Here is a 22,117-nt window from a genome sequence, read left to right as displayed (position 1 = left end):
TTGTATTTTACCGTGACTTTTTATTATGAATTCATTTAGTTTGTGCAATTAATCCACTGTACAGTATTTATGTAACTCTTCTTGGTTATTTTCTTCCATTCCAATTCAGCTAATGGGGAAATGGAATATTAAGAGTTAATCACAGCCTTAGAAACAAACTAAGTGAAATTGCATTAACTGATATTACATCTTAGGGAATAATCCCTTATTACCAAATATTCTGTCAGCAACAAAGAATACTAGACATCACTAGGTTTTACTCACCTTCTTAAGCTTTACAACACCTTCCTGAGTCTCATAATCTGTTGTAATTTCAAACACATCCATGCCATCTCCATCAATGATGCTGTAAGCTACTAAGCCATTTTCCCCAATGTCTGGATCTTTGGCCTTCACTCTTCCGACTTCCTCTCCTGGGACAGCTGCTTCTGACACTGACATCTGGTACACACCTGGTGGAACAAAAAAAGGCATTTGCCTTAACTATGCCGTCTGCTCTCCAGTTGTGTGTTTACTCATTTAACTTCTAAGTTCCAAATAAACACAGTAATATTTTTGTATTTTCAAATCCCCTAAAGGAATGTTATATTATAAAGAGCTCTGAGAAGAAAGTCATCTATGAAAGCTTAAAACACAGTGCTAATCTATATAACATTACCTCATCACTGATATTTTACACATCTGTGTATCTCTGTTCAGGATGGGGTTAAAAAGATCACCAGTCATTCAGAATGCAGAAACTGTTGTGACATCGAGGTTATAATTCATATCAGAAATCCTGCTCTGAAAATGGACGGAAAATTCTCTTTCATGTGACTCATGGAATGACCTTCAGCTCTGCAGAATCCAGAAGCATTTCTCCCCTTTCATTCAGGAGCCACAAATTATATACCATGAATTGGATAAGACCTCTCTGCTGTGCTGACTAAAGAATTAATCTGCTGCTTTCTATGGCTTTAATTTGGAGTATGAACGTAGAGTAGCAATGATTATTAAAATTTAACACAACAGAGAATACATCCCAATTTGTATGGGATTCCATACCAAGCAAAAAATGGCTTTCCCTCATCAAACACCAATAGGAAAACCATCCCCAAGCATCTCACAGATGTGTTGCCATACTGGTGAGCAATACTGTTCTGGAAAAATAGCTCTCCAACAGTCATCCTTTGGGCACCGTTGATTCCGTGACCTTCCCAACCAACTCCAGAGTTCAGGTAACATAACCTGGTCCTAAACGTACAAATGTACATGGGCATTTTCTGCCACTTCATCAGCATTAATTAATTGGGAAAAAAAAAGGGCATGAAAAATAAAATAATCTTATTTATTCCCCTCTCTTTGTTGCCACACTTACTCCCAGCAGGGCCTTGGCTCATTACCCATAAAACAATTGACACATGTAATCAAAATAGATCATTAACTCCAGTCACAAAGAACCCAAAATTTAAGCACATATAACTCGTTAAGGGCTTGAACGTTGGGGAGGAGGGGGGAGTAGATTAAAAAAACCCAATCACTTGGATGTTTATATAATATAAACAGGTCAAATCCTGGTTTTACGCTGGGGGTGAACGATTAAGTAGAGTAAGTGCTATTATTTGGCATTTGTGATAATTTTAAATATTCTCCCAAAACACTCTGTAAAGTGGCTTGAATTTGTAAAGAAAAAAATCATCATTTGATGGTGCTACACAACAAAATACTGTGTACTAGGTTCACAGACTATTATTTGGAGTGAAAAGGTGTGTTTGTGATGTATGTAAAAACCTGTCATTTTAAGAATGTAACACTTTCCTGTTAGAATGGTAGAAAATGCTGACATAGATTTTCTCATTTAGGGCCTGACTAGATCATTTAAGCTCTTGCGTGAGGGTCCAAAAAGCTGCAACGCTGGAAGAAAAGCTGTTAGAGAGATGGTCATGTCCAGGACATATCAGTGTTGTAAAGGTTGCTCAGAGGAGAAACAGGGTGAGCTGGTGTGTACTCTACACTCCAATTTAAAAACAAACAACAAAAAAACCCTCCAAAGAAACAAAAACACACGCAGAGAGGCAGAACAGATGTGTGGGTCCATTAATGTACCTCCACCCAACTGTGAAGACTGAATCTGTTAATGTCAGCCCTGATTAATTTTATATATGAAAAATAAGTAGCACAGGTATAAAACATAATTATTTGACGACCAACAATTCATTTCAACCATCAATTTAAAAAATGTATTTGTACCCAATTTAGTTTGCGTTGCCATGGAAAATACATGTCTTGAGGAGTATCCGGTCTTAACTTTTTATCCTTATGGAGATTCACCATTCACTGAGAGTGTTTATAGAAGTAAAGGATAAAGCATCAACACTTACAATGAAAGGCTATGTGAAATAAAAAATGGTTCTCAGTCACTTGAAGGTCTGTCAGAGACCTGAAAGGGCATCATCAGGAGCTCTTAATAGATTGTGCAACACCTTTGTCAAGGGTCAAGTAAAGCAAGAGACTTCAAGCCTGAGAGATACTGCTGTAAGAACATAAAATAGATCTCCTTTCCTGTGTCCATCTTCATCAAAAAGCAAAGTGGATTTGTTCATGGAAAATGACTATCATAACTATGCTCGCAAATAGCTATGAAACTGAAGTACTGAAAGGCATGACATAAGGCCACTTGGAGGCTTCTTTCAAACACTGTAAATGTAACTGGAGAGCATTCTGCTGCGAGCGCTATGTGACTACTGCACCCTGCAGCTCTCCCAACTCAGAAAAATCTGTTCCTACGTAATACACACAGGGATGTTTGTTTTAACCTCCTATTTCTTTGCAAGGTTTTCTTAAAGTTCTTGGGGTCTGAGCAGAGTAGTGAACACTGCTTGCTTTTTTGCAGTGTCTTTTACATTCACACTATAACTATGAAAATGGAAAAGCTTATCCCCGCACTGCTCCAGTGCAGGTACATCTTCTAGTATTTTTGACCAATTTGGTTTAACACACAAAACAGCCCTCAAGAAATGGGGTCTCTTTCTCCATTAACAAAGAAGTCTAGACTATGTCTCCCTGATCATATCATAGATCTGTTTCTAATATAACGTGGTCTGGTAGTTTCAAAAACAAAGTGTAGGGTTAGCAATCTTCGTAATCTGATCTTGACGTCTCATTTTGCAACACAAAGCACATAATCCAGACATAAAACTCTATATGTTACTAGCAAAAATGTGTAAATAACATTTATCTTTTCACATGTGTGCTATGATAATCCATCAGTTACTGCTTTTTGAAGTTTTAAGTATGTCTGATACTTCACAAATACGGGTACTGGTAGTAGATGCAAGGATTTGGTTGTTACTTACTCTGTGGGAACTTTGGTGGGTTGTCATTGACATCTGTAAGTGTAATTGTCACTTTGGTTGTCCCTGAGAGGCCTCCCATGTGTCCTCCCATATCTTTTGCCTGTATTACAACGTGATACTCTTCCTTAGCTTCTCTGTCCATATTCGGAAGGGCAGTTCGGATAATTCCTATAAATATAAAGAAAATATAACACAAGTTTTCACGGGTTCACATGACAAAAAATTGCATAAAGCATTTTTAGCTTGCATTAAAATACAGCAATGTTTGCAGTGGTGGTGCAGAGTCCGTTTTCCCTACGCTGTGCATCATGCTACACAAGGAAAATAGCCCAAATATCCAACACAGCTGAACAAAGGATAATCCTGGAGAATTCCTGTTCAGCACAGGCACTGCCTTTTCTATATCATACCACAAAATAAAGAGTATCATCTTTCTAGCGTAGTGTACCCAGAAGCTCTACCAAATGCCAGGGGACCAACCTGCAAAAGAGCTTAACTAGAATCAAGAAAGAATGAAGGCAGCTTTGCTCAAAGACATCAGTAGATATACCCAACTGTACTGCCTCAGTCAATATCTTTAGTTCTTCCTTTTAATGTGTGCCAGTTATGAAGTCCTACTCAAATAAACTGCTCAATAATACCTGTTTGAGCTTCGACCGAGAAGTACGGCTGACCTTCAAGAATACTGTAAACCAATTTGGCACTGTTCCCATAGGTAGGATCATCAGCATCTGAAGCTGTTACCTGAATAACTGATGTACCTAAAAACGGAAAGCAAACGGAGAAGAAATACAGTCAGAAGCAAACCTGCCTGTAAGAACCATGCAGAGATGCTTTCAGTCATAAAGTCAGCAGTCACGCTGTACCATTATTTCTTTCCCTCAGTAGTTTAAGTGTTACATTGCTTTTGTCATTAGACAGCCAAACAACAGACTTTACTTTTTACATTTTCCTCACCGAGTTTCAGAGAAATCACTCCTGTAGAAATCTCTGAGATAGACACAAGCTCAAACAGGAGATGAAAACTGAATAGATAGTGTGGCAGTAACTCCTTAGCTTTATTACCCAGCTCTGCCAAAGGAATGCTCTTGATGTTTACCCCAGGGAATTCACACTCCATAAATTGCAGGGGACCCTCACATTCCTCCGAGGAGGAAACAGTCCTGTTCAACGAACCAGCTAGAGACATTGCAGCCATGACAGTGAGTAACTGTGCAGGATTTGGTTTGGTCAGCAAATTAGATAAATTGGCTGAGTCCCTGGCTGAGCATGAAGTAAATTTTACTTCCCAAAACTCTAGACAATAGGAATGAAATAAAGCCAAGACATACTGACAACGCAACATATTCCGTAAGGCCAGGAACTGAAGTGCATTTCTGAGTACTTACCTACATTTGATCTCTCGGGCACATTGGCATGGTAGTTTTCATGAAGAAACTCAGGCGGGTTGTCATTTATATCCTGAACTTTAACGATGAATTCAGAAGGTGGTTCCAAAGGTCTGTTAGTGTTTCTGTCTACCGCTTGTGCCGTGAGAGTGTACTGAGCTCTTTCCTCCCGGTCCAGTGTCTTTGTTGCATGGATGTTCCCTGATTTGTCATCAATAACAAAAATGATTCCTGCTCCTTCACCTGAGAGAATGTATTTAATGTTTCCGTCTCCAGAATCAATATCTGAATGAAGCTACAAAATGAGAAACAGACATACCTTAACAAGATGGTATACATTTCGTCTACGTGTTCATGAAATTTAAAAGTTTGTGAAATCAGTATCATTTCAGTTATCTTGTCCTACATCAGGCCATAATCGGTACTCGGGCACATGCTGTGAACACAGCTGCCCTGCATTCTGGGCAGCTGCCTGCACAGACCTGCGTGCCAGTACAGCCACGGCGCTTCTGAGACCCAGGCTCTAAGATTTAAGGAAGAGAATATATGAGAAGATATCTATAATAGGTTCTTTATTCAAGTAAATTGGAAGAGTCATTTTTGCAAAGATTGTGTGTACTTCATACAGATCATATTCTACTAGGTTGCATGTAGAAAGTTGGTAAGTGACAGATGGGATGTAACGAATGAACCAATCAGTGATTGCCAACTAGGTTTTAATTACAACCTCTTTAATATAAAAGAAGTAACAAATGCTTACTAAAGATTCTCACTTTCACAACCAACACACACTTCAGTTTGATGAATGAGGGAAACATTGAGCCAAATTACAGATTTATTGCTTTTATATTTACTTCTACAAATTGCACAACACAAACCATCTTTTAAACCGGAATACCCAGAATGGTATTTGCTGTCATTGATCCTGTTCTCCAGTCTTTTGTGCTGGGGTTAAGTCAACACAGTTCTGCTGATGATTTATGATTTAGCATATATACTGTTTTAGTTATGTATTTATATTCTGCTACTATTAGACAACACCAGAATAAAAAAAATCACTCCAGGATGTGTGTAAATACACTTTTGCACAAAGATATATGTCTCTCTATATACATACCCCTCATATATTTAATTTCACTGATAACCTGAAAATGAAGAGATACCTATTGAGCAGTACACTTTTACTAAGCTCCTGGTTTAGACATTACATTTGTTATTACTATTTTTAAAGACCCAGGAATGATAAGCAGATACGCTTGAGGCATCTTGTTGCTCAGGTGGTTGATCTGGTTTGTACTGTTGTATTAAATAATAGCTCATACACCTTCATTCAAAGACTACTGAGATCAATAGAAAAGTCTGTAGTCACTTTTAGGAAGTATTTTGCTTAGAATCTCAATAGAGCTACAAACAAATGATTAATTCTAGGTGAACAAGCAGCTGCTGAAGAATCAGCTAACACAGCAGAAAAAAAATAACTCACAAAATAATAATACAAATTAATAATTATTAATCAGTGAATGAAAAAGAAATGATTTCTTACCCTTCCTACTAGTACAGGATCTGGTCCCGTGTACTCTTCTATAACAAAGAACTGGTTCCACACCCAGCCTCTTTTTGAACGGTGCAGAACTTGTCCTTCTTTTCCTTTTTCATGGTGCCCGTGAAGTGACGGCCTTGTGTGGTTCAGTTTTTCTGTAGTGACGGCATGGCTGTAATACAGCATGCCCAGGCAGATGAGAGCGGCATGTAAACAATTGTCCTCCTTCATTTTTGGTTATTTTGTAGGCACAGGAGTATCCAAGAATCTACCCCTTCCACCTTGGAAGTCAACAAGTTTGGGGATGCTGAAAAGTTTCAGATAAAATGTTCTGCACATAGGATGCCACTACACATTAAACACATCACTTTAATGCTCTGCAGCTTCCCAGCTTAATTCCTGAAAGAAAGGAAAATGGAGAAGATTGTCAGTTCTTTTGATGTCTCTGAGGTGCAATATTTTTTTTTATTAAGCAAAATAAGACTACCTTGGGAAATTTCAAGATAATAAGATTAAATTGTATTAATAATTATGAAATACTGACTAATGAGCATATTTAGAGTTTTGCTACGTGTTACTGCTGCTTTGTAAAAATCTCCTGACTTGCTGATTAGGGCACTCCTTTGGAATTTGAAAAATAGAGAATCATATTCTCTCATGATCCTTCCAAATGGATTTAGTCCAAGATGCAAGGTAACTGTAGAAATATCTAATTTATACCTAAGCCCTCTTTAGAGCTTAGTTATAAGCCTTAGATATAAGCCATTAAGCCATAGGTTTAGATATACGATAGATACCAAGATACTTGCTTATCACAAATTGAACATTTCTACACATGCCCAGAAAAAATGCCTTTTCACGACCAACAGATTTTCATGTTGAAAATAACTACCAATGTTCTCCGAGGCCTGAGCAGCATCTGACAGAACTCCAAGCACCTACAGTTTGTATTTAGACCCTTGAAGTAGCCTTCCTGCCTCCTTCTGAGGATCAAGTCATCAAAGCGGAGAAGCAGCATAGATTGCCAATTCTGCTGTCTTTGTGCTGGTGACAATAAATGCCATAAATCAATAAAAACATATCCAGATACTCTTGATACCACAGTAACTGATTTGGCTCTTTATTCCTATTTTCCCTGTGATTTCAATTACCAGAATTGTATTGATTTCTTACTTTCTAATAATTCTTTAAAACACTAGGTCAAAATTAATATTTGAAGCAGAAATTGTGTAATGCAGTGAAACCTGAACTGAGGTCTCTACCTCCAGCGGGTAGCAATCCATCATGAAGGGCACTTCGACTTATCCCTGGGGTTTCTAATATATTCTCCTTCAATCTTAGCAGAATAGCCAATTTTTATAAGGTACCTATGATGTTTGTTTCAGCTTTCAGTGTAATTCACTTTACTCTTCTGCAAGATACTAATTAAACACTCGTTATATTCATACAGGCATATGTATAAATATATGCTACCATCTTCTTTAAAGCAGAATGATTTTTCCATGAGAAATAAGGAAATCTTTCTTAAAGTATTTGTAGCAGAAGAAAAATGTGAATATAGGGAAAAGCTTGAGCCTACATCCCATTCTATAACTGCAGCAACAGATAAACATCTCACAGGTACCAAATCCACTCATCTTGGGATGTCTTTCTAAAATCCTGAGCAGCTGTGGCCTCTCAGCCCCATCCCTTTGCACAGTTACATAAAAATACACACCCAACATTGACAGACAGGGGGGTCTAAATAAGTAATTAGTAAATAAGGAATGAAGTATTTGTTCTGTTTCTTCAAAAAAAGATAAGTTTTTATTTTAAAGAAAACTGAAATCGCCTCAATTACAACATCACAGTGGCTCCTTATGAATTAAATGAAAATCACACATACAGTTACAAAAATGATCTGGCTTTCCCAAGCATATTTATCAAGTACAACATTTGGTGTACCCATGTACATTTTTACTATTGTTATATGATGCCACATTACCGATGACTCATATCAGCATGAAAGACATTAAAAAGAAAACAATTTATATTATTTTGGTCAGAAAAACGCTTTTATTCTGACACAATATACATGTGTGAAATGTGGAACATTAGGTCTGTGGTTTTAGAGCTTATTTTGTAGCTCTATTTTGTTGAGGGGTAATAATAAGGTAGGACTTAAAGGACTTGAAAACTGAGATTTAACCTATTTTGGAATTGGCTTAAATATGAAAAGCCTTTCAAAACTAGTTGTTATAGTGGCTTTCTATGATAATAATTAATTCTAAAAAGAAAGGACAGTTTTGCCTAGAAAAAATAAAATTGAAGCACCTAGTATGCAGTATTTATTTGCCAAGCTTCCCTATCATTTATCTTTATTAAACTTTTTAAATACAAACCATCAAATTCTTTACTCATCTCACAGATGTAAAATGAGTTATTCTGCCCTGTTTAGTAAACACCTCTGGGTTTACATCCTCATGGCAGGTGTAAATCTAACCCCGAGGCAAGCAGGCTCCGAGGTTTCCTCTTGTCTGCAGAAATGCATTGATGTTACCAAATTCTACATATTAAGGTCAGTTCCGTCTGCTTCATAATTGCATTCAGTTAATCAGTGGTACTGCCATCTCAGATGTAGTTTGCTGTGGAGTTTCCTTTGAGCCAAATGGTCTTCAATGCCATGGCCAGTATAGCTAATCACGACGGACAAGTACACCTGCTATGGGATCTATAGTGTGTTGCTCGTTTGCAGCAGTTAGATGTGCTTGGGCTTTCTTGACTGTTCAGTGGGGTCTACGTGCTCCAAACAGAAATGAAAAAGGAAGATACGCCCAGACAGCTGTGCATTTTTAAACCTGCTCTGAAAAAAAGTGTAAGCAAACTGCTTACACAAATAGATTTTGGATGCATTTGAAATTAAAATCGCCGATCGTTACTCTTCATTAACATCACATAATGATCTCAACAATGAAAACAAGTAAACAAATATGACCAGTATTCCCAAACTTCTCAATATTGTTATGTAAATCCGTAAACACTTTATAAAGATGCTTAACTATAATGGAAGAGCCAAGCTGATACATATGCTGCTTATTATCAGCCATTCGAGCGTGAAGTGCTAGAAACAAAATATTAATCACACATCCAGGCTTCATTTACTAGTAAGGATTTAGAGAAAAAATTGTTTGCTACCTTTTGTTTTATCCTCTGCGTGTACGTGTATAGAGAGGAAGCAATAATGCTACATGTCTTCGAGATAAAGAAAACTATTATCTCTCATCCACTACTTGGGCTAAAAAAAATATTCTCTAAGGCTGTTTATGGTAATTGCTTCTGTTTTGAGTTACGATGTGAAAGGACTCCATGCTAGTAATACCAATTTGGCTCTTTAGTCAGTGACCTACTGCTACATAGGCTGCAATTAAAGCTGGAGCTGCAGGCAACAAGGTCTCCCTCGTCTCCTCGTGCCCCTCTCACCTTCTCCCTTCCTGAAGTTCTTACTCTGTTCAGTTCCAGCGTGGTTGCCACAGCAGTGAGCCCTCTGACTCCTATCAGCACAAGAAAAGCTAATAGAATAAATCAACAGAGTTCCACTGAAGTCTGTGAAAATACTTCATAGACAAAACAGGTAGAGCTTGGCTTTTTAGAAACTACTTTCTTCCTAAAAGGCAAGGTGCACGAGACGCTCTTCACTTCAAACTCAAATAAATGCCATTAAAAACCAAAGCAGTACTATTGACAAGAAAGAAATCTTTTTTAAAAAACAAAACCAATCTACTCTACGTTTTAGTGTTAGCTGCTGAAAGCCTACCATTTCCTACTTCTTCAAGCAGAAAATACGGAGAAGCGGCTAAACAATTTCTAAAGCAATTTATTTTATCTTGTGGAAAAATAGCTCATAATCCTGTAAGCACGGAATACAGATCTGAGGATGGCAATCACCGCAGCTGCCTGGGCTGCTGCTCTGCTGAGAGCTGCAAATCCTCTGTGTGCAGCACTTCTATTCAGACTCTGCACAACACAACACAGGTAGTGGACTCTCAGAATCATTGGCTGTGAATATTTCCAGTCTTTTTTTTAAAAAAACCCCACAATCTTAGTGATATCTTCAACATGATTGTTATTTCTGCACATAGTTTATATTCCTCAACTACAGCAAAGCAGTGGGCAGTTTACCAAACTGCAACACCCTGTTTTTTCTCATGGTTGTTTCAAATTGCACAACAGATAATTTTGAAATCTGAAGTTTTCCTAAGGAATCTGTAAAAAAAAATTGCTTCCTGTTTCCTTAAATGCAGCGCATACAAACAAATACTGGCGATTTTGGTAGTGAGTAATAGCTCCATTAGTGATAAAGGGGAAACGAGTTGACCAGCCACCACACACGATCAAATCGCATCAGAGAGGCACATGGATGCAATGACATTCCCAAATGCTGCTCATGTCAGGTATACAGGACTGAGAAATGGTAAAAAAATATCTGGTCCACACTCTGAAAAACAACATACACAGTGAGGTGCATAGAGAAAATGTTTGCATGGAGATAGACAATCTCCCTAAATAATTGTGAGAACATGCCTTCAGGGTGCTTCTAGCTACATAGATATTGTGTCTATGTTTTGTGCTGGTAGTTGCTACTTAGTTCTGGAAATGCAAAGTTTCAATTTTAACATAAGAAAAGTCTGTTCTTCTACTGTTAGATAATAAAATCCATCAATATTCCTAATGGAAATACGCTGTTCAACTTAAGTAAGAACACATCTCAGTGAGGGTGGCAGAGCCTGGCCCAGGCTGCCCAGGGGGGTTGTGGAGTCTCCTTCTCTGCAGACATTCAAACCCGCCTGGACACCTTCCTGTGGAACCTCAGCTGGGTGTTCCTGCTCCATGGGGGGATTGCACTGGATGAGCTTTCCAGGTCCCTTCCAATCCCTGACATTCTGGGATTCTGTGATCTATCATGAACCTGAAAAGTGATCTAACCACGTCCCCGGACTACAGCACGGAGCAGAGCCGGGGTCTCGACTGCTCCCCGAGGACTCGGCTCTGCTCTCTGTGTGCATCCTCGCATGAGGGACCACGAAGGGCAGATCCTCAGCACGCAGCCCAGCGCGGGGATGGCGATACGGGGTCATCCCCGCTCCAACAGCCTGAGCTACAAAGTCAGCCTGCTCTACAAAACTTCACACACAAAGTTGAATGTCTGCTTACAGATGACTAATAGACAAAAATAAAGAGCCAGCAAAGATTATTTTAATGACAAGGCCGGTCGCGGAAGTGAAGTCTAGCCAATTTTAAACTTCTTTCGTTATATTTATAGTAAAAATAATCCAAAACATTCATGCTGACTTCCTGTGTGCTATTAAATGACCATATGCCAAATTATAATAGACTAAACAATTTTTCTGATTTGTCTCGGACGTAACTTCTGGATGATACATTTGGCAGAAGGCAGTCAAGAGCAAAGTGTAGCAATATAATAATGGATGATTATGTTCTGAAACGTTTTGCAAAAGTATCCAAGTAAATATAGCAAACTCCCAGTCCAAATGGGATTTTAGCTGTAATTAGAATTAGCTGAAAAGATGAATGATTTATTTTACAATAATTTTATCATCAGACAAGGAAATGAATAGTTTTTTTAATGACAGAATAAATATTGGATCATACTAGTTCTGGAGTTAAGTATAGCTGAGTTTTGGGGCTAAGGAGGGAGCGGCGCAGCAAAGCCAACAATGGCTGGGCTTTTTCCTGCTGTTGGGACAGGGCTGCTCTGAGCAGCCTCATACTCCATGGTTTAACTTAAATGGTTAGCTCAGAGACTTTCCTCCTAGAACACTGCAATCAGGATAATGAAAAATGAGCAGTTTGCGTGGAAAGAAGTTAGGAAAAAGGATCCACAGATCACATAATCAGTTGAGTCCCACCTGAGCCCATGCTGGTTAATCTTTAGGGCATATCATGAATTTAACTACTTTGAAAGTTTCTATTAAAATACACGAAGTGAGGGATGTGGAATAGTTCTGTGCACACCTGTTGAATTTCTGATGTGCATTGATGAATGTATGCGGAGCAGTGAGAGTGCAGTTCAGTCTGGCATGTATTTTATCCTCTTGTAGATTGCTGTATTCAAATACTCGATGCCCAAGTATTTTCAATACCTTGATACAAATTAATATGAAAACAGTTTTGAAGGATACTAGTTCTTGCTGCAGAAAGATATTCAGCCCTAACCAGTAAGTTTTGCACATCTTGATAACCTAATATTTGGTTTTATTTTTTTTCCTGTTTAACAAAACTTTGTTCTCTTCCTTGACCTTTCAAGAAAATGGTACATAAAGGTAAACAAATTGCGTGGTCCTTTTTGTTTATGAAACAAGTTAAAATACTGAGAATCCGTACCTACCACATTTAACTTAATTCTCTCAATTACTTTTCCATTTTAAATTGTTCTGAATTATCAGACCAGTTTTTTAGTAGTATTAATCTTGTATTCACTATACAACACACTTGTTGAAAGGAAGACATCTCATTTTAATTACAAGGAATGATGTTGTGGAACATTTTGACATTTGCTATAGAGCATATCTAGTTTGCATGACACATACAGCAAAGCCAGTTCTTAAATCCTTTAGTCCTGAAAAATGCCAAACCTGCTGTGATATTCTAGGTATCCTAAATCTGGAGTAGACTAGAATTAGGATTATTGCATTTTTGCACTGGAACTAGAGCATGCCTGATTTTGCCTTGATACCACTGCTTACGTGACATGCAGAACTGAGAAAGGTGCAACACTGGTGTATCAACATTTGCAAGGTCCACTTTACATGGAACAAGCTGAACTGCAGAATAAGACAGTAGCACGTTCTTTTAACTCTCAGCTGCACCCCAGCAGCTAAGAGCATTATGCCTGTCTTTCCAGTCAGGAAATCATCCCATTAGGAAATGGGGTTTTGTGTCCTCAAATGACCCCCTCTTCCCAGGGAAGCAGTGGGACATAGAGCTCTATTCATACACCAGGAGAGTTCCTTAAGTGCCAGGTCCATGGCTTTTACTCATCACATTCAAAATGGAAAAATTAAAAACTAAAGGACTTCATACCCAGCAAATTGACTTTATGAATATGAGCTACTCCATGAGTCCAGTCATGTATCTACTAAGAAATGAGCATTAAAGGCCAATATGCAGTAGTCTACTGTAAAACGTTTGTTTAAATGACAAAAGCTCTGATATCTGATACAGGAAAAGATTTTCATTCTGTATAAGTAATCTCATTTTTCCCAATGTGTAATTCTAAACCAGACCGCCAGCAACTAACTCCCTTTGAGCCCTTCTGAAACACTGAATCTGTCTTCTCGTTGAAGCATATTTCAGGTCTTACTGGAGCGAAAAGCAAATAACTCTCATCTGAATACAAACTGATATAAATCTCTTGTGTCATTCACAAAACATAATTAGTCATATGAGACAAAAGTATTTAGTCTGGAAAAGGAAATTTTTCATATCTAACGATACTTTGGAGAAAAATTCTTGTAGTTATTCCACTAAATACTGAAAACCTCACACTCCCCAAATTCGCACTCTGCTGTTTTGCATGGGATCATGATGCCATTGTAAAGGATTACAATAAGTTGCAGTTCTGCAGAGCCATGTCTATATATAATTTTATATATGGTGTGCAAACAGCCAAGATTATAGGGTATCCTACTACAGAGGGAATCTAGGGCACGGAAAGATTCGTATGTACTAAATATGTAAATAAAATCTTTACAGAATTGGTGATTTTCATCTTCAGCAATAAAAGTTACCTTAAAAATGCTAAGTAAGTTTTGTAGACTCCTATTCTGAGTTCTGTAGAATCTTATGAAAGGAAATCTTAATCCTTTGCATTTTTAAATTATGTTTTATAGCACTGTATTGGATTACTGAGATGTTTAAAGCCAATAATCCCCAGCTGCTCCAAAGAATAGTTTTTGAAATGTAGCCATATTTCCCGGTAGCAGCTTTGAGACTCCGTATTAGAAAACCATGGACAGAGCCAGAAAATGATGGCACTTTGAAAACAGAAGTCATTTTGCAGGAAAGAGGAAGAAAAATAACCTCCTGACTAATATGACGTGATGTATCCTTCAGTATCCACCTCTGAAATCATCATGGAAGGAAAGTATTTGCACTGGGCTTTGATTTAATTTGTACTCATTCAAGAAGAGCGGAATCGCTATTTGGTGTACCTCGTACAAAGCAGTAGAAAGTGGGAAGATGATACGTTATGAAGTGAATGACACAGAAATAAGCCTGAGAGAGTGATATTAAAAGGTTTGGGAAATGAAAAATGGCTGTAAACAGAGTTTTACATTTACTTGCTGCCCTGGGGAGATCCACTTAAGATAAATGTGACAGAGGCTGTCTGTTTTTAAGCATAAACTCTACAGGAAAACAACTAGCATAAGAAAGGTAGTCTTATTAAAGAACATGGTGATTGATAGAGTCATTTGAAGTAATGACTAAGCTCTTGGTAGAGTTTATTTTAAACAGTAATTGTGTTCCTGTGCATCTCAGACTAACTGGAATTCTCATAATTTCCTGTATACTCGAAGGCCAATATAACTGCAGCCTGTGTGCCTGCTAGTTTCAATACAGCTTGCTATTGTGTAAATGCCTATAAATGACACCCCGAGGAGGAAATAAATGACAACTAAAGTCAACTTACTTCCAACTACTAACACTGTACTTACGTGCTAAGTCAACCCTGAATTGTTTTTTTCTCTAAGAATTTCTGAATGGCTAAATGACACTTGTGCTCTGACTGATGATCTGTTTGGTTTATGCCAAAAATGAGACAGAAAGTCAAGATGGAGGAGTGATAACTGAGAACCTATGACAAACTAATGACTACAGGCAGGCCTATTCAGCTACTAAACCAAACCAGAAGGAATTCCAACAAGCAATCCATTTCTGTTCTGATCTATAATCTCTTGCTGAAGGGCTGACAGCCTCCATGCAATCAGAAATCTAAACTGAATCTGTGGTATCGTACTTACAGCTTCATTTCTGGAGGCAGCTTCAGCAGTGCTGCTCAAATGCCAAACTATTACAGCATCCTGTGTGGTCTTTATATGACCGATGTGTTCCTCTACAAAACATTTTTCCACTTAGAATCTAATTCTGCTAGACTGCTTGATCCCCTGGTCCCCTTCAATTTGGTCTGCCTCAAGTAGGCAAGTTTCTGCCAAAAGATTGCCACTTCAGAAGCACATGCAAACCAGCCTGACAGCAGCTTGTTTGAGTCTAGCAACCATTGTGGCCCTCATTTAGAGAGGTTCACATAATTAGATTCTCTGTGACACTTATCTTTATAAAACTTGACAAGTTAGTGAATTACTAAGAGTGTCTTTCAAATACATTTGCTAGAGAAAGAAAGGTGAGAACTAAATTTCTAATCAGAATCGTCTCCTTTTCTCAGTTTTCTTGGAGCTGCAGAGGGAAGAGTTCAGATCCTTCAGCCACGCACATGTAAGGTCCTGTTTGATAGTTTGCTTAACTGTTCCAGTTTAGTGCAAATTTCTTCCATAAAGAGTATAAAAGCCACTTGGAGATTTTTTGAATGAACAATTGAATCAATAATTAATTTTTTCATAGGCAGAGATTGCCTGTGAAGAGACCTATTTTGGCTCAATAGCATGAGATAATAACATCAGAATATGCAAACACATTCCTAATACAGAGCCAATAGCTCTAATAAAGGAGACCATAACTGTTTAAGTACCTAATGGGAAGCTACAGCTGAAAGGACCAAAACTGCAAATGTATTATTTACAATCCATTAAATCACAAGATCATAATTCAAACAATATTCGATTGAGTATCTTCTGAGATGCCGTTGTAAGTAGTCACCACAGAAAATTTCCATTCAACTTAAAAAATAACCACACAAACACAAAGAAAATACCACCTTCATCAGATAAGAAATGCCCTTTGGCTTCCAGTGCAGCCTGACCTGCTCTGAGCACAAATCAGGGGAACTGTCTGTGTTTTCAGTGTTCCAAAGCTATAAGGACTATTTTCCAGTATTACAATACAAAACCTAAAATGCAACAAGAGGTGCTAAGGTAATAAATTGGATTCTAAGCATATAAATAGCACAGACACACACACACAAAAGGACAGGCTTGTCAGCTTGTAATTAAAATTTGTTTTTCATGCAAATGATACATTTGCAAAAAAGGGCAAATGATTCAGTATATTTTGCATGAACGTAATTCATTTTGAGTTAAACCTGTTCATTAGATATTTCTAACTGATCATATGAAACACTACTACACGCCAGAGATTATGGACTGGCACTATTTCTGGCTTGTAATTACAGACGATTGTGACAAAACACTTCATTTCTATTCTTCTGATAGAAACTATTAACAGCAATAGTCTTAACACAGTGCCTTGCTTCAGTGCAACAATGTTTGGTGCCGTGATATGCAGAAGAGGCAAAATTTTAGTATCTTGACCCTATGGCTTGCATAAAAGCCCTAGTTTTAGAAAACTATGCCCCACAGAAAGCTCATAATGGGAAACTGGCAAAAATGGGCATTTGTTTAATTAGATTAGTGTTATTCATAGCTGAGGCTATGAATCAGCTATAATTACGTGTATTTTGGAAGTGCATTATATGTTTTGGAGCTATAAATACCTTTTAATCACCATTTTTCTGATACCAAGGGCAAATCTTGACCTTAAGAGTGCAATAATGAGGACTTGTGGCATTTATCTGCACCTTAGATGACCAGTCTTAGATTTCTGCCTCTCAGATAGCCAAGGTCTTGTTTAACCACTGGGACAACATAAAAGTACTTAAGCACAAATGAATGTGTGTTCAGTCAGGTAAAGCTTGCACTTCCCATTTATTAATAGATAGTTTTGTCCCTAATGAAGACCACTGAACTGCTACTTAAAAATGAACTTCTGAAAAAGAAAGAGGAAAACAACTTGACACTTGGTAGAACTGCTGAATTGAGAACAGCATCATTTTTGGAATTACCTCAATACGACGCAATTACAGGAGAAAGAATCTATATTCATAGAAGAAAAATAGAGGCCAATAACAATAATAACACAAATCAACATGCGTGTGTGTATATATATATATACACACACATATATATGTTAAAAAGATTGAAAGCTTCAGTCAATAAGATTAGACTTCTTTTTTCACATTAAATATACCCTTACATTCAGCATATTTTCTACCAAAATATTCTGTTCCAAAAGTTGCTGGGTGATATCACTATTTCAATCCAAGCAATTTCCTTTGAAGTCTCCCATAATGGTAATTAAATAAATTGCTCTTGGAGTAATTATGGTTTTCCTGGAAAAGGATCTATTAGGGTAAAGAGAGATGAGAGAGTCTGTTACCAAACATAATCTTTTTAAATACACTGGTACTTGTTATTTTTATTTGAAGATGGATGAAATACTTAGAAACTTTGGACCTTTTTAGTTTTTGTGAAGGAAAAGTCAACTTGACAGTTGAAATAAGAAGCAAACTAAAATGACTGCTGACAGTCCTGGGAGTGCATAGAGAAAGAAAATGGAAGTTGTGTCAATAGAAAGCTTTTAAAGACCATACATGTTAAGCCCAAGAGAGCTACTGTGAACTAGAAGCCCAAATTACCATGTTAGAAGCAAGGAGCTGGTGGACAAGATGAAGGTGACTGAAAGCCCGAGACTAAAGAGCAAGTGTATGGTATCAAATGGCATTCTCAATGTAAGCACGAATGCATCATGCTAAGCAACCTGTAGCATCCACTGATTTAACCATCAGAAGAGGCTGACATAACCCTGTACCTTGTTCTCTGGTCTAATCTGATATCTCAGACTTCACAGAATTCAAATGCAATACGGATATGTCATGGTTTAACTCGAGCTAGCAATGTAACTATGATAGCCGCTCTCCCACTCCCACCCACAAATAGGGGAGAGAATCAAAAGGGAAGGGAGAAACTTGGATTGAGATAAACACAGTTTAATAAAATAACAAAATACTAATACACCACTAGTAAATACAGAATCATAGAATCGTTTCGCTTGAAAGAGACCTCAGGATCATCGAGTCCAACCGTAACCTAACTCTAGCACTAAACTATGTCCCTAAGAACCTTGTGTAAACACCTTTTAAACACCTCCAGGGACAGCAGCCTGTTCCAATGTCTGACAACCCTTCCTGGGAAGAAATTTTTCCTAATATCCAATCTAACCCTCCCTGGCGCAACTTGAGGCCATTTCCTCTTGTCCCTTCACTTGCTACTTGGGAGAAGAGATGGAAAAAAATTAACTTAAAAACATTAACTCTGTCACTCTTGTTCTCGAAGTCCAAATAATGATGGTGCTAGCTATGAAAAGGAAATGTTTCTAACTGCATGAAGAAAATTAACTCATTTTCAGTCAAACCAGCACAGGATGCTTGCTGGTTTTGTTCACATTATAAAGAATCTGGAGTTGTTCATTTAAAAGTCTGTGCAAAATTTCGGTGGGTATGTTTTTGTTTGTGCATAATGCTGAACTCTCCCATCTTCCTTTTTCCTTTAAATCTCTTCAGTAAATAGTATATGGTTGCATAAGGCTAACCCATATGGCTTTGTATTTGAATTTCTTTATGGTGTCTTTACAATATCACGTATGAGGGTAGTGATGTAGTGCTCTTTGACAATGCCAACCCTATCTTTTCTTCCTACTTAAAAGACCAAAAGACAGTGTTTTTAACTCAAAAACTCACAAGAGCAAGCAAAAAGCAAAGAAATTATTGGGTACCATTTGTACTTCACCTACAACCAAAAATAACTTTTTGGAAATCCAGTGATCAGAGAGAATAAAGCACCAGACAGGCACCAGCTGGAAAACCTGGATCTGGGGATTCATCCAAGAACTGGGAACATCTTTCTGAGCAGACAGACAGATTTCTTGTTCAAATGGAATGGCTGTCAGGGTAAACATTGCTTTAAAATTTTTTACTTTCTTTTTACCTCTTTGTGCAAGAGTTAAAAAAGCCCCTTCTGGCTTAAGCTTCAGTAAGTGAGCTTAGAATCGGACCCAAAGAATGATAAATATAAGCAAGAAGAACTCATTATGAAGGTCTTACGCAGGCACTTTTATTATTCTATGCTATTTGTAAACACAGCTATAGCTAAACCCAACTGTAATACATGACATGAATGATTTTGTAAGAATAAGATTGCTAATATGAATGTTTACTAAATGCCTATTTAATAATGAGGTTTCATTAAATAGTGTAAAAAATAATTTTCCACGTGTAACATGACCTTGTTAGAATTTCAGAGCTTTGCAAGCCAGTGAAAGGGTGTTACCATCCCTTGCAACGTGCCATGGGCTCTGTGTGAAGCTGACAGCACAGCCCTCAGGACCCATTAGGACTTGTTAGGCTTCACTGAGACTTGTTTTGGCCTGCCTGGGGCTTGGGTTTGGTATTTGGCTGTAGCAGATTATCTAAGGACCAGGTGACTGTTGCTTCATTTAATTTGACTTTTTTTGCTTAGCTTTGGATGGCTATGTGTTGTAATACAGTTGGATTATGTATATAGTTGTAATGAACAGATAAGAATGCAAATTCACTATTCCATATAGAATGAACTATCTATGACCCTCGAATAAAATGCAGCATAGAGACAGGCATGGGATGATACAAGGAGATTTGAAAGTCCAGGTACAAGACAATAGTGGAGGCCCCAGGGCTGTAAACTGCTCACTAGAGGTCACCTACTGGCCACTGAATGAATGCAACCTTGGAAGCTCCACAAACCCAATTTTAGAGACATAACAGAGAACAAAGGACAGTATTCAATACATGTAAAACACACCATTCACAGTAAAACTGCATGTAATGTGGAACTACAGGAAAATGGAGACAGTGCAAGGCGTGGAAATGTAGAGGATATTAGCAAACATAAAAATGACTCCAGGTGGATTCTGGACTGAGGAGGAAGAAGGAACCATCATTGTATTGCTCTGGGTCACAGAGGCCCTCCATCCCCTTCCTCTCCTGGAGACATCTGCCTGAGTGGCAGCTGATACTGAGTGCGATGCCAGAGAAAGGGTTGATACTAGAAAGTCTGCGTGTATCATTTTAAGTGTACATAACTTGTGTAAGAGCTCAACGTGGGCGAACTGATAATTCTTTGGTTAGACTGTTAAGACATTAAGTTAACAGTATATTCTTGGGTTTATACATAGGTTTTGTCCCTTTGGCCTAGATGAGCTCCACAAGCTATAGCATAATAGACTGGTGGAGACCTCAAGCAGCCTAGTCTGAAACCTGGATGCAACAGATCGTAACCACTCACAGGCAAACAGCTCAGTCAAACAAAAGACGGTGTTGTCAACCATGTGTGAGCTCATGTTAAAGGAAACAAGGGTCTGTGCTGAAAGGAGGCAACAGCAGAAGTAACGTGGATAATGACCAGGCCAACAGAGCACAGCCTCTGCTTAGTGGAGTTAGTTTTGACAGTTAGTAAACCACTACCATTCTATTCTTTTCTGGGAAGTTTTCCCACTTAAACATTGAATTGATCTTTAGATTTGTTAAACGAAAGCACTTTTTAGGCACATCAAATCATTAGAGATCTACAAGGAGGAAAAAAGGTCATTCCATTTGATGCGACCTTTCCTGAATACACAACCATTGTGTTATTCTGTTTATCCTGCTAGCAGCAAAGTAGCAGTAGCCACTGGGTCACTAGCTTCACTGTGAAACAGCACAACACAGTCTTTGTGGAGCTTTCCTTGGAGTGAGTCATTGTGATTCAGTGACAGGCTGCTCCCTGGGATGGGGCTGTTCTCTCCTGTGCCTTGGGCAGGGCAGGGAGGCAGAGCAGACAGAAGCGGTACCTTTGGACATGTGAACTGAAGAAGATAGCAGCGAAGTTTGCAGTTAGCAACCAGTCTTGAAATGAACTGCTCATTAGTGAGCGCTAAATGTTTGTGCAAACACATTCCCTTTAAAAATTAAGAGAAGTATTTTCCGCTCCAACATTCTGCAACTTATCTATGTTGCTCACAGGCTAAGTATGAAAACAGGAGGTTGAGGGAGGGTCCTTTGCTTGGTTGGTTATTTTTGCTTCAGTGGAGCCTCAGTTCACAAAATATAGCTTGTAGCGTGAAACTAAGCCAACACAGCCAGGAGGCCTCTCCGGGTGACCAGGCTTTTGAGGTTACATAATCTGTTTTTCTATTTTGAGGGGAGAGAAGGGAGAATGGGAGGCCCAGTACCCAAGTTCTCCTGTAAAAGTGGGTATAAACCTGTGAAAGTACAAGGGGATCAGATCCCAGAACCATGACTTTTCAGCATTTTAGACCGTTGTTTCTAAAATAATATCCTGTTCATAAATAGAATCAGAGAATAGCCTGGAGGGTCAGTCCTGTATTTGATTCCAAAGATGATGTTGGCTCAGAGTTCCCCTTTTCTGGCCTCTCCTGTTATCCCATTGAATTCATTAGAAGGTTGTGGCTACTGGCCAAAAGAAATGGTTAATGCATCCCAGAGCCCATATTGTTTGAAATACCTTCTGAGACAGGAATTTATAGCATTGCTATAATAAAACTCAGATTTCAACATTGAAGTATGTCTGTGTTCCTGCCACACATACCAGAATTATATAGACAATGTGAACCACGAAATTCTAAGGAAATTAGGAAAATATGCACTAATATCTAGAAAGAGGCCATTAGGACTTGGCTATACCTTTTAGAATAACCTTAAGCAAGAGATAAATTGTGTATGATGTTACAGGTAGTTACAATGGACCTAAAAGAAACGCCATTGAATCGCAAATCCTTTGTCTTTGCCACATTGAAGTGCAGCAATTTTA

At 38.2% G+C, this 22,117-nt stretch overlaps 1 protein-coding gene across 3 annotated transcripts in view; it reads right to left on the bottom strand.

Moving 5' to 3' along the window:
* Nucleotides 1-22,117, bottom strand: part of CDH11 (cadherin 11) — an 81,525-nt gene that overhangs the window by 13,947 nt on the left and 45,461 nt on the right. For all 3 annotated transcript variants that reach the window (XM_065847919.2, XM_065847920.2, XM_065847918.2), the window contains 5 exons: nt 6,267-6,662; nt 4,724-5,018; nt 3,977-4,096; nt 3,336-3,503; nt 265-452 (listed from right to left, as the gene is read on the bottom strand). In XM_065847919.2, coding sequence (XP_065703991.1) covers nt 265-452; nt 3,336-3,503; nt 3,977-4,096; nt 4,724-5,018; nt 6,267-6,494 — 999 coding nt within the window. In that variant the 5' untranslated portion in view covers nt 6,495-6,662. The remainder of the gene's footprint in view (nt 1-264; nt 453-3,335; nt 3,504-3,976; nt 4,097-4,723; nt 5,019-6,266; nt 6,663-22,117) is intronic.

Source organism: Patagioenas fasciata, chromosome 13, assembly GCF_037038585.1.
Source record: "Patagioenas fasciata isolate bPatFas1 chromosome 13, bPatFas1.hap1, whole genome shotgun sequence".
NCBI classification, from domain to species: domain Eukaryota; kingdom Metazoa; phylum Chordata; class Aves; order Columbiformes; family Columbidae; genus Patagioenas; species Patagioenas fasciata.
This window is presented reverse-complemented; position numbering and strand designations above follow the sequence as displayed.